The 12,331-nt window shown below is 29.4% G+C and overlaps 1 protein-coding gene across 1 annotated transcript; it reads right to left on the bottom strand.

Annotated features, from left to right (window-relative positions):
* Positions 1–5,552: 5,552 nt before the first annotated feature.
* Positions 5,553–11,190, bottom strand: LOC148278850 (uncharacterized). Its single transcript, XM_088230799.1, has 2 exons — positions 10,254–11,190; positions 5,553–8,511 (listed from the first exon to the last, which is right to left on the bottom strand). The coding sequence occupies exons 1-2, from the start codon at positions 11,046–11,048 to the stop codon at positions 8,071–8,073; spliced, it is 1,236 nt and encodes a 411-aa protein (XP_088086925.1). The 5' UTR covers positions 11,049–11,190; the 3' UTR covers positions 5,553–8,070.
* Between the last annotated feature and the right edge of the window lie 1,141 nt (positions 11,191–12,331).

The raw sequence follows: 12,331 nt of genomic DNA on the forward strand, positions 1-12,331 counted from the left end.
TATGATAAAAATACAAACGGTGGAAATTATTTAAAATAAATAATAATTATTTATTTGTTTTCCTGTAAATAAAGTTTCAACAAATCAATATTATGGTTGTCAAATATAATGGTAAGCTGCGCATAATTGCTCATTTACATGGTTCGCCCCTGCCTCGCTGCTAGGTAATGAATCTAACGATTGTTTTTCTGCATCTACCGATTTTCGCATGATGAGGATGTTAATTCTATTCAATTCAATTCATTTATTTAAAATAACATGTTAATACATTACAAACTGAATTTTAAGACGTATATGCTTTGAAATAAATAAATAAATGTAGCAACATTATCTTTAAATATGGGATCAACCCAAATTTATCGGTATTAGATGCTATTAAATATCAATGTTACTGATAGGAATTGAATGAATAAACTCTTTCAAACAAGAGCTTTGTACCTTTATTGGAGAAATAGATTTCTCTCGTTAGTAAAAGGTAGATAGTACCTACATTAAACCCTTCTGTGCCCGTTATAATTTATTCTGATTTTAAGCAGCACCGGGTCAAACAAACCCCTTGAATTAAATCGGGTTTTAACAATGATTTAATCTTCGTTTCCGTAACTTGAGGTACTAATTTATTAAGTAAAGTGTTCCACGATTGTGGTATTGCATTTGTGAGCACTTTTAGTAAATGAAGAAATTCAGTCGTTTTTATAAACTTATTTATTAATAGACTATCAAACTAATCTAATTAAAAAAATCTATTTTTATTAACCGTGTTATCAACGTTATGTTTTTTTAAGCCGTGTTATTTTGAAATTACTATACCAGTGACAACTTCTGGTCGGTGAGTTTTGCTGATTGGTGAGTTAGCTTCCTGGAAACCTGAAATATCTCACAACACTCTATCATTGGTTATATATATGTTTTTTTAAATAATTTAAATCATAATACTTCGCCTTACAATGAAATGCTTTAATTTTTACAACGGGTAAGACAATTTTTTTTATCTCTAATTTTCTGTTGTACTGAACTTCCTTATTTTAACACATTTCGGAAGAATCACTATGGTATACACTAGTGAACACAAAATGCATTGTTTTATCATTAGTTTTTCATGCCATTTTTTTGGCCATTTTGACGACAGTACAACATTTAAAAAAATCTTTAAAGTCCTTAAAATATAGTTTGATTAGAATGACAGCTGTCAAACTAATTTCATTGGTGATGGGAAATTACTGATCACTGATCAAATTGATTTTATCAGTTATTTCATGCAATCATGAAACTCTGTTTCAGAAAATTGATACAAAAAACGCCAAAACAAGCCTATTATAGTGTGTTTAATACAATTATTCACCAAAAAATGAGACATTTATACTTTTTTCATGAACATCATCAAATGAATTAATTTTTTATTTTATACATTTACATTGATTAATTTGTTCCATCTCTAACGTTTTTGCAAAATGATGTAACCTTGTAAGAACGTCGTTCATAATTAGGTTTATTTTAGTTTGCTTTTAGTTTTAAAGCTGATTTAATATTAATGTTTCAAGAATTGTATTAAAAAACTAAATTAAATAAAACTTAAATGAAATAAAACTAGATACAAATGATTTTTCGTGTGTCAATATAAATAACTCCTTTGGCGTTACTACAAAGTTATGTCGTCACTTTTTCTGACAACTGTCATTCTAATCATGTTACATTTTAAGGACTAAAATAGTTTGTAAGTATGAATACTCGGGTACCTAAAACTACATCTGTACCTTAGACGATAAAACATGGAAGTCCGCTTTTTGCCGTTTTGAAGTTAACAATGCAGAAATTATCGCAATAAGCTATTTTATACGTGAATAAAACACCAATGTCAACTTTGGTTGTTAAAAAGTTGAAACAAAAACCTAAATTCCATTTTGGTTTGATACAAAAAGAAACATCAGAAGCTCCAGTTAAAAAATTGGAAATCGCACAATCACAAAATATTTTTCTTGAACAATGTGACTCCGTGTTTTAGTCCTTTCTTCATCCTTTAAAGTACATATAATATGCATATGTAAATTGGCGGATATATACGGCAATAAATCATATTGTAGTATGACAGACCAGTAGTTTCTCACAAATCAGTGTATGTCAGCGGTCCTCTAGTACTCTTGTTGTCTGTGCGTGACACACCGCTAGATGGCACTAGTGCCTGTCACTGAGACGATGCGCGATGGTTTGATTCATGGCTAAACCGGACAGCCAAGACTCGAATCGAATTATTTATTATCCATCGACGTACTACGATTAGGGTTGCCAATTTTATTGACCGAAAATACGGGAGGTAAAATAAAATAAAAACATTAAAACCAAATGATTTTATTAAAAAAATATTTAATACATCGATATAATAGAGTGATAACTATTATTATTTATTATCTCTCATCAACTTCAGGGTCCCTGGAAGAATGACTAGATAGGTGCCACCGTTTTGTAGCAACAATTCACGGACAGTGTATACTTGTAATGCCGTATTAAACAGACTTCATGAACTCGACAATAGTTATTCCCACGTATCCGATATATTTAGTGTAGGCTATTGTTCTTATAGAACAAAACTTTTGATCTTTTTCAAAGATGGTGAACGGTTATTATATTTATTTATTCATGCATTTCATAATATACACAGTTTTTTTTATCACTTTGCCCAGCTGTATGAAACAATACTTATGAATTTCTTGTTGTATTACTGTAGAATGTTTTATTATTTAAACTTTCTACTGAATATGCTGCATAATTTTTAGGTTAATTTTATAATTATAAATCTTGTGTAATTTTAAGGTTTTTTTTAAATATATAATTCCTGGGTATTAGGAAATTTATGTTTTAAGAAAAATAATAAAGCCTAATATGTAGTATTATAAATGTTTGTAAAAGGCAGATTTGCCTTTTATGTTAATAAAATAAATAAAAAAATAACTAATTATTACACAGACAACTTGAACAAATACTAACTAATTCCACTTTTGGACAAAGAGATTTTGGGGAAAAGGATGCTATTAAAATCTATAAACGTTTCCATTGTCCATTTAAACAATAATTTATCAGAAGATATTAAAAAAGGCCATAAAAAATGGATAGTGGAGGTGGGTTGAAGTAAAATGGATTGTCTTATTCACCTGAACTGAATTGAATCACATGCTTTACAAACGTATAGTACATGTTATGTTTTTGTTCTTTTATTGTACGTTTTATAATAAAAATACTATAGGTATGGGTAGAAATGAAATATACATATAAATAAACAATATTTAAAACTGTCTTAACATTTTGTCATTTCTCTCAGTATATTAAGTCTTCTTTGTATATTCTCACATGTAAAAAAAAAGTATGCTGTTAAACGTGCTTGGCAAGGGTAACCCCAGTGATTTAACAATATTTTTATTATATGTCATTGTTTATTATGTGAAAAATAAATAAATGTGAAAACCATTTATTTTTCATGTTTTTTTTACCCTAGATTCAAAAACATACTTGGGAATTACAGAATTCATAAACATGTCCAAACTCTTAGATGAACATGTTATATAAGTGATTTTAGATTTTTTAATCTATAAGGTACAATTAAGCACATTTAAAATATCAGACGTTGTTAATTAAGGATTAATAAAATGAAATAAAAATACAAAAATACATTTAAACGTACTTCAAAATTTAACTTTCTATTTCTTTCACTATAAAAGTAATAAGCGTTTACGTGTTTTGTGCGGCGTGTGAGACGAATGTTTATGAACCTAGGGTCAATAATAATTTCTATATACTTAATTTAAAATCAGAGATTAGTCTTTTTTATCAAATGCGCAAAATGTGTTAACAAAACGTTACTTCAAAAATCATTATTTTTAGTGAAAAACAATATTGGTATCATGTGTTCTTTTTTCGAAAATGTATCATATTTTCTTAAAATTGTAAATTTTTTCGCTGTGCGCACAATCCAAACGACATTTTGACATAAGTTGATTTACTTAACTAAAAACACCTATGCTCCGGCATTTGCGGTTGGAATTAATAAATAATTGAAACATATTTTTCATCGGTTCCCACATTTATCTTCATCATATTAAATATGTATCCATTGTTTCGCTTGCAATTTCACATTTTTTTTCCAATAAACAGTAATTATAATACAGCGATCAATAGGTGTTGGTATTGAATTTTTAAATTATGATTTGTTACTGTTTATTTTGAACCGAAAAGGATAACTCGGCAAACCTACCAATACTGTGGCAACAATACTTCGACATCATATGGTAAAAATGCAGTCATCAATAGACTTCACTCTCTAGGCAATAAGTACCAGGACATTGGTGACTCATTTCACATAAAATTTATTACATATAGAACGGCTCTTCTTCTTTATTTTATTGGTAATAGTTCTAGGTAACTATTTGTTACTTTTGTTAAAAATTTGTTTTAAACTTTTTTATAAGTGTTTTTTTTTCTTTTTTCGTTTCTTTTCTTAATTAATTTATAAGTAAAAAATATTTCTCTTTATCATTTTTTTTACATAAATACCTAAATATTAGTTTTCAATAATAATACATATATATATATATATTTTTATGTTATTCAAAATTGTCTTCTTTGTTATTTTTTAACTGGTTCAAAGTATTTCTAATACAAAATTATCTTTTTTTATCGATAATTCTATAACTGGTAATATTTTATTCTTTTATATAGTTTATTTCTTAGCCTTTCTAAATTAATAATATTGTTTTTAATGCTCTGTATTACTTAAATTAAGCTTACATGTATGTATATTTAATTGTATTTGTAACTAATATGTAAAAGGCACTAAGTGCCGTTTATTTCAATAAAATAAAATAAAAATTCGGGGAGATTTTAGTTGCATTCCGGCAGTTAGGAGACTAAAAAATAGTTAATAGCATATTTCTGGAAGAATTCCGTGAGGGTTGGCAACCCTATCTAGGAAGGATAATAGGTGTACTAGCTACTTCATCATCATTTCCTTTTTTGCTCCTAATGGTGCACCAGGCACTGCATCTATATATATCAATGACAGCGTATTTCGAGACTGTGAAATATTTCAGTATGAAAAAGTCTTTTTAAAAATAAATGTTTAATGACAACCAAGTCTGGAATCAAACCCGACACCTTTTGTACGGTAGGAAGATGCTCTGATCGTTAGACTACGAGGTGAATAAATTAGTAACGTAAGTATAAACAATTGAAAATGCATATTAAAACAAATGTTAGTAACCTATTTAGTCAATTATCATGCCAAAAAAACTGGCAACGTTTTTTGGCGGATTAAAAATACAGTTCTGTTTCTAAAAATAGAGTAAAAAGTGGAGATATGTCTGCCTTGCATTGAAGTGTTTGTTTATTATACTTTAGGTTCCGGGTTCGAATCCTGTCAAGGTAGACTTGAAATAATGGTTCAAATTATGGTTTTACGTTAGTCTGACTACCCGAGATACGCTGCATTGGGTGTACTAATGCATTGCCTTATGTACCATTAATGATAATTATGTAAGAAATAAAAACGCTTGAAAAATCAATGTTACGAACGTTTATTTTATTACATGCCACTACATGTTCTTATTTTATAATAGTTTTCTACATCCATATTTCTTCGATTTTTCTGAAAGCTGAAAGAAATAAAGAAAGAGAGAAAATTAAAACTTAAAATTATTTATTATTCTGTTTACTCAATTATTGAATTATATATTGAACCAAATAGTACTACTGTTATTTTATTTTATTTTGAATAGCAAAATAAATTACTAAATTGGATTATAAAATTATTGAAGAGTTAAGTTAGTTTTCAGATAAATGGTCTTAACTGTGCTACACTATCTATTATTAAATAACTTGTCTGTATTAATCCCTTTCACACCTAATGGTGCATAGGACACTGCATTGGTACACCAATCGCAGCGTACCCTGAAAATTTTTGTCACATGAAGGTAAGATGATCTGTCTTTCGCTTCTGTTACTAGTCCAAGGACCATAAAATATTCTAGTGTGAAAGAACCCTTTTAAATAAATATTTCATATCTTTTTTCATTAGGAAGCCAACAGACATTCATAAATTTATAAGATAAAATTATTTTATAAATATATATCATAGAATCCAATTAGAGACTTCTACGTAATTGTAAATGTTGTCACATAAAAATTATACATAACATCAATTAATTAATGATATACTGCTTATAATATTACTTGAAATGTTAATATAATACATATTATTAAAAATATATCTACTTTTTAATATTGGTCACACAGTTGCACCCTTTTTTTTTACAAAATACAAAAGAGGTTTCTTTCATAAAGAAACCCTCAGCATTCAATTCGGATAGTCTATTTAAAATATTTAAGGTTCATACAGTAGACACTCTTTAAAAAATAAAAGAATTTGAGATGAATAAGTCACTCAGATACCAATATAATATTAAAATTCCTAAATTCCACACAAGTCATGGTCAATATAGCTTTGTCTTTAAAGGTGTAAAAAATTATAATAATCTTCCCAATGAACTAAAAATTATTAAAAATCATATATCAATAAATAAATTTTAAGTAAATCTGAAAAAAAAATTACACGTGTAAAAACTACATTATTTTAAATAATATTAATGTATTATTGTTTTATTTTGTTTTAACAGAGTATTAAAAACATAAAGGATAATTACACAGCAATGAAATACATATTAATAGTAAAAATATTAAACAAAAAAAGGCATGTCCTGTTTGTGGGTATAAGATTATAAGGTACTTTTTATTTATAGTAATTAAAAAAGGAAATGAAACCTAAAAAAACAAAAAAATATTCCTAATTAAAGGGCAACAAAATATATCATGGGAAAAAAGAGTTTATATCTTTAGTTTGAATACAGGATAGTGCGTGTTTTTTAAAAGAAGGAAACTTTTAAAAGTTTGGGATCATGTTTTTATGTTTTTACTAAAACTAAAATCCCACCAAGCCACTTTCTGTAGCTTGTTGGTGGAGACTATATTTATACTTACTTATTTAGTATTATTTACATTTATAAAAACAATCGCAACAAAAATCAGCCTTGACAAATAAATGTTTGTCGAAAGAGGCAAAATTAGCAGTTCACAACGGAGTCCTGGTCCGGACCCTGATGTATGGGAGCGAAGTATAGACTTGGAAAAACAGGGATGAAAGTAGGCTGAATGCTGTCGAAATGCGATCTCTCAGGCGAATGTGTGGTAAAACTATGTACGATAAATGCAAAAATGTTGAGATCCGTACCTTATGTATGGCTGAGACAAGCATTATCGACAAAATCAAGAAAGGAGCTCTGCGCTGGTTTAGACTTGTAGAACGAATGGACAGCGAAAGAACGGCTAAGAATATTTACAATGCGAATGTTGATGGATGCAGAAAACGAGGAAGACCGAGAAAGACATGGCAAGACCAAATCCAACAAATACTTGAAGATGGACATGTCAAAAGACGGAATAATCGGCGCGCGTGCATGAGAAGATGTATGAATGTAGATGAAGCGAGATCTGTATGCAAAGATGGAGTGATGTGGCTTTCTATCCTATCTGCCTACCTTTACGGTGAAACGGCGTAATGGTTTGTTTGTTCTTTTGTTTTTATATAAAATAAGTGTGTAAAATCAATTTAAGTAATAATAAAGATTAAGTATAGTGTTGTTGTTGTTATAAAAACAATGAATAGCAGTTAAAAATTTTAGCCGGAAAGATCAGAATAAACATGTTTATACTAATAATAATATATAAGTTTATTTTTTATATACAAGAAAATATTTGAAAAATTAAAATATTTACACATAAACTACTATCCATCTATAAACTTTTGATCGAGTAGCCACTTTTTTATTGTGCTCTTGTTACAATAAATGAATAAATCTATTTACAAATGAACTTTGAAAATATTTAGTGAGATTTAGATTATCAACCATGTTGGGAATCGAACCCGAGACCTCTTACATGGCGCTTTTTATTATTATTATATTTAAATTGGTTAAAATGTCATTCCACAAAGTATGAAAGACATCTGTCCATTGCAAATAATATGATTGATTACAAAACATCCAATTTCACAAAATCTCGTATCACTCCGGCTATTCTCTCACAGAAGGCCATTTTTGTTTTTGGGTCTTTAAAAGTTTGTACTTCCGGTTCTTCTTTATCTTCTCTAGTCAGTTCTCCCATATCTATAACATCTGCCGGCTCACTTAGCTGTAATGGCAAGAACATAACAGCTATCACCAAACCGTGAGGAAGAAACCTTTTCAGTTGGTTCTTGTACACCTCAAAAGGATAACACTTTGAAACGTCGGAGTTTAGGTGCGCTAAACGGGAGCTGAGACATTCGTAGTAAAACCCAATAATTTCTTCGTAATGGTCTCCTCTGTATTCTTCAGAAGTAGATGTGAAAAGCAAATGGACAATGTCAACTATAGGAGAACATCGCTTCATTATTTGATAGTCAAGAAGAACCACACCATTTGGCTTTCCATCCTGAAAAAAAAAAAAAAATATTTAAGGCATTAACTTTGTGGTGAAATTTTTAACCTAATGTTAGTGAACGTTGATACATAACCACCTACTGACATTTTATGTCTACCGGTTTCGAGACGTACCCGTTTCTTCGTCAAGACACATCTATCATAAGACAGTATTTACGAAAAAAATGCATGCAGAGTTTTAGATATTTGAAGCTAAAATATAAAAAAAATATTAAAAATGTATATTAAACAATTATACTATATGTACATTTATTATTATTATTATTATTATTAGAGCACACGTAAGAATGATTATTTCTGCCCTACTTCAAGGTTCAAATTATATAAATAAATTTAAAAAAACAACACTTTTTGTTTGGTTGAAAGAAATTTTCTTTACCAATGTAGCTACAAATATTTATTATGTACAAATATTTAAATAGAAAAAAGTCTCTGAAATTTTGCCATTAATTGGACAAGTTTTCGGATTTACAGACAGGGCTAGTGATCATCATTAAGCGTTTCTGCTCCTTTTTTGATTTATTTTTGTAAAATTTATATTCCCTTTTTTAAAAGTTTTCTTTCTATTGAAATATGTATCATACGCCTTTCCTCATAAGTTAACCCTTTCAGCGCGGGTGTTTATTAAAATATACACAAATTTGAAGATTTTATTACTCTCGAACCTACCGAAATTCAAAAGGAGCTGTATTATTTTTTAATTACGGGAACTGCTAAAAATGTCTCTATTTTTTTTTGTGTACGTCGGTAATCGGCAGTGCTTAAAAAAGTTTGACCGCTGACTGGCTTCTGGCTGGTTTGTTCGTTTTGGAGCAATTACCCGACATAGTTGTTAAAAATTTAATTAATTTGATTTAATAAATACAATATTCTATAAGATAGTAAAATATTTTAAATGAATGTTGTCGGTTTAGTTATGAATTTGAGACTTATTGTTTATAAAAAATGAACGTTGAATCATTTCTAAACTATGTATAAAAGATAAACAAAAACTATTGAAAATACCGAAAATGTTCATATCGAATTTGAATCGGGTTGTGGTTCCGTGGTTAGTGTTGCGGACTCACGGATCAGATTTCCGAGGTTCGAACTCTACCCCAACTTGATTTCCATCAAAAGTGAGTGTATCAAAAAACAAAGTACAAGTTTTATTTCTCCAAATTTAATTTAAAATGATACACAAAGTTATTGCAGAAAATATTAAAAATATAAGTAAGAACAGTTGTTTACAACTTGTCACCAAAATTGAAATATTTGTCTTAATTTTAAGAATGCTAATATTTCTTTAATGAAATAAATATGTATTATTCCTTAAGTACAAAAATGATTTTTACATCAGCAGGAGTTAATTCAGGTCCGAAAGCGTTAAATTAAAATGCTTTTTAATATTCGGTATCTAAAATTAGGACCGCGATATATGATATACGTAAAACTTATTCGTTTGATAAATTTAATAATGAACTAAGCAATGTCCCTGAAACTTAGTTAATTCTGCTCAAATTGCGTACTTATTATTGAGTCTGGTATATTGTAACACGCTGGAATTCATTCTTCGCTTCTCATTCCAAGGTGAACAGCTGACTATTACAAAAAACACGATTGTTTAATTATATATAATATATATGTTTCTATGCCAAACAGAACGTAATAAACTGAACAATATTTACTGCACATGATTACATTTCTCATAGAATATTTTGAACCGTTTAATTTTATGAAAATATGTGCACCTACCTTGTATTTGAAAAGCAAATTTGAAATCCAACAATCTCCGTGGCATAAGACATCATAGGGTATTGCATTTTTCTCGTCTGTACTGGATGAAAATATTTCTGGAAATGGTTTCTCATACGCTTTTAACTTCTCCAGACAAAATTCGTCGCTTAACTCCATTTCAGCTCGGATTTTCGAATTGTTGATATAAGCGTCCATATCTGTGGAGTACCAAGGCTTGGAATCTACAAATTCAGCTAGTTCTTTGTACTTTTCCGGGTCCTGATCTTTTAAAGCGAACGAAAGAGCGTGAAAATTTGCAATGCTTTTAAACGCCAACTTAAAATGATCATCGTCTAAAATTATTTTTCGATCCATCAATTTGTAACCTTTGCTTATTAAATCTTCCATTATAATAACTTCTTTCATATGCTCAGCATCTGCTTTGAAACATTGAACAAATTTGTATTTTTCATTTTCATTCGTTACATATTTATTTTGGAGTGAGTTGAATGCTGGTATCACATGGTTATAAGCGAACACTTCAATTGTAAAGAATCGATCAAGCGGAATTATATCTCTATCTACTTTTTGAGCTGGAGTTTTACAAACAAACGATGTTTCTTCTTCAGCCCCATTGCTTTGCACTCCGGATACTTTCACTCTGTTGACGTCACCCATATAGTTGTTTCCTTTTTCCGATGCGCCACTTGTAACCACTTCGCACTTAGTAAAATTTTCCCTTTCAATGAACTGTTTAATGAATTCTTTTACTTTTGGATTAGTAATGTTTTCCGTTCTATCGCAGACACTCATTTCGGCTCGTGGTTGATATAAGACTAATTGAGTATCTAACGTGCTAGATCAGTTTGACCATGACACGGACAGATTTGAATACAAATAAAGCATTTGCACGAAATAGGTCGTTTCAGATGAGGGTACCCTATTTTTCCACATAATAATACACGTAGTGTAAAGTGTTCGTATCTTCACGACGAGATAAAAACATTGTTAGAGATATAATAATATTTATTTTGTTTGTTTAGTAATCTGTTGGATTGTGTTTTATCACAGTGAAATAATAATAGAAATGAGGTCTTTTGAATTGTGTGATACGTTTGCAGTTTACTTGAGTTCATCGTTTATAAAGGTTACAGTGGTTAATTACATCACAGAATATCCAGGAGGCTTGAGAAAAATGATATTTAAAATTTTGTGTTCTCACCAGGAATCGAGCCCGAAATCGAAATCGAGAATTGAAATGTCACTATCTAAATATTTAAATTGTTCCTTTATCCCTTTTCTTTCCTTCCCATCCCCTCTTCTCTCTTCATAGTATAGTGTTATTTTTATATATAAATATATATATATATAAATATATTTATTTTTGTTAATCTTTGCTTTTAATTTTTGTATAAAATTGTAAGATTCAATATGTCCATGTATTTATAATTCTCAAACTGAACGGTTTGGGTAGGTAGGAAGAAATTGCCTTAAGGCAATATGCCCACCCTTATAAGTATATTTATTGTATATGTTTATAAAGTGTCAAATAAATAAGCCCGGGACTTTCCTTTTTATTTATTATTTTTAAATTTAGGGGAATAACCCGCTAAACCACTATTTTAGAGGCTTTTCAGCAGGTACGAAAGAAAGGATATGGCAGAAAATTATAAATTATTCACCACAAAACCTACACCAATTAAGGCATAGTCTTTTTTTTGCAACTGTCGGGAATCGCATTGATAATAAAACAACATCGATATGGAATTTTTCAATTTCTTTAACGTCTATTATATCTGATTCAATTACATTTAATATCACGGTTATCTCCAAAACCGTAACACTAATTTGTAACAAAGGGCCTGCCTAATGGCAGTTATGTTAATACATAGATTTTTCCACATATACGAAAATTTACGATTGGTTTGGTAAGAAACCAAATTAGCTCATTAAAACCAAATTACCTTAAACGAAACGAGGTACTCGAACTTTTTAAAAAGCAAGGGCGCCTGTCTGTAAATGCTATTCTATGGCTCAAATTTGTTACTAGATACCGATTTGATAGTAACTACCAGAAAAGGCATTTACATTCACAT

The sequence above is a fragment of the Micrasema longulum genome, unplaced genomic scaffold (genome assembly GCF_059751315.1).
Source record: "Micrasema longulum isolate JH-2025_06_02 unplaced genomic scaffold, ASM5975131v1 h1tg000819l, whole genome shotgun sequence".
Classification (NCBI taxonomy): domain Eukaryota; kingdom Metazoa; phylum Arthropoda; class Insecta; order Trichoptera; family Brachycentridae; genus Micrasema; species Micrasema longulum.

What these genes read in the sequence shown, in the direction of transcription:
- LOC148278850 (XM_088230799.1), bottom strand. Translation starts at nt 11,048, where the DNA reads ATGAGTGTCTGCGATAGAACGGAAAACATTACTAATCCAAAAGTAAAA. An exon ending in ATTTGCTTTTCAAATACAAG is followed by an intron (nt 8,512 to 10,253) that starts GTAGGTGCACAT and finishes TTTTTTTTTCAG; the next exon opens with GATGGAAAGCCAAATGGTGT.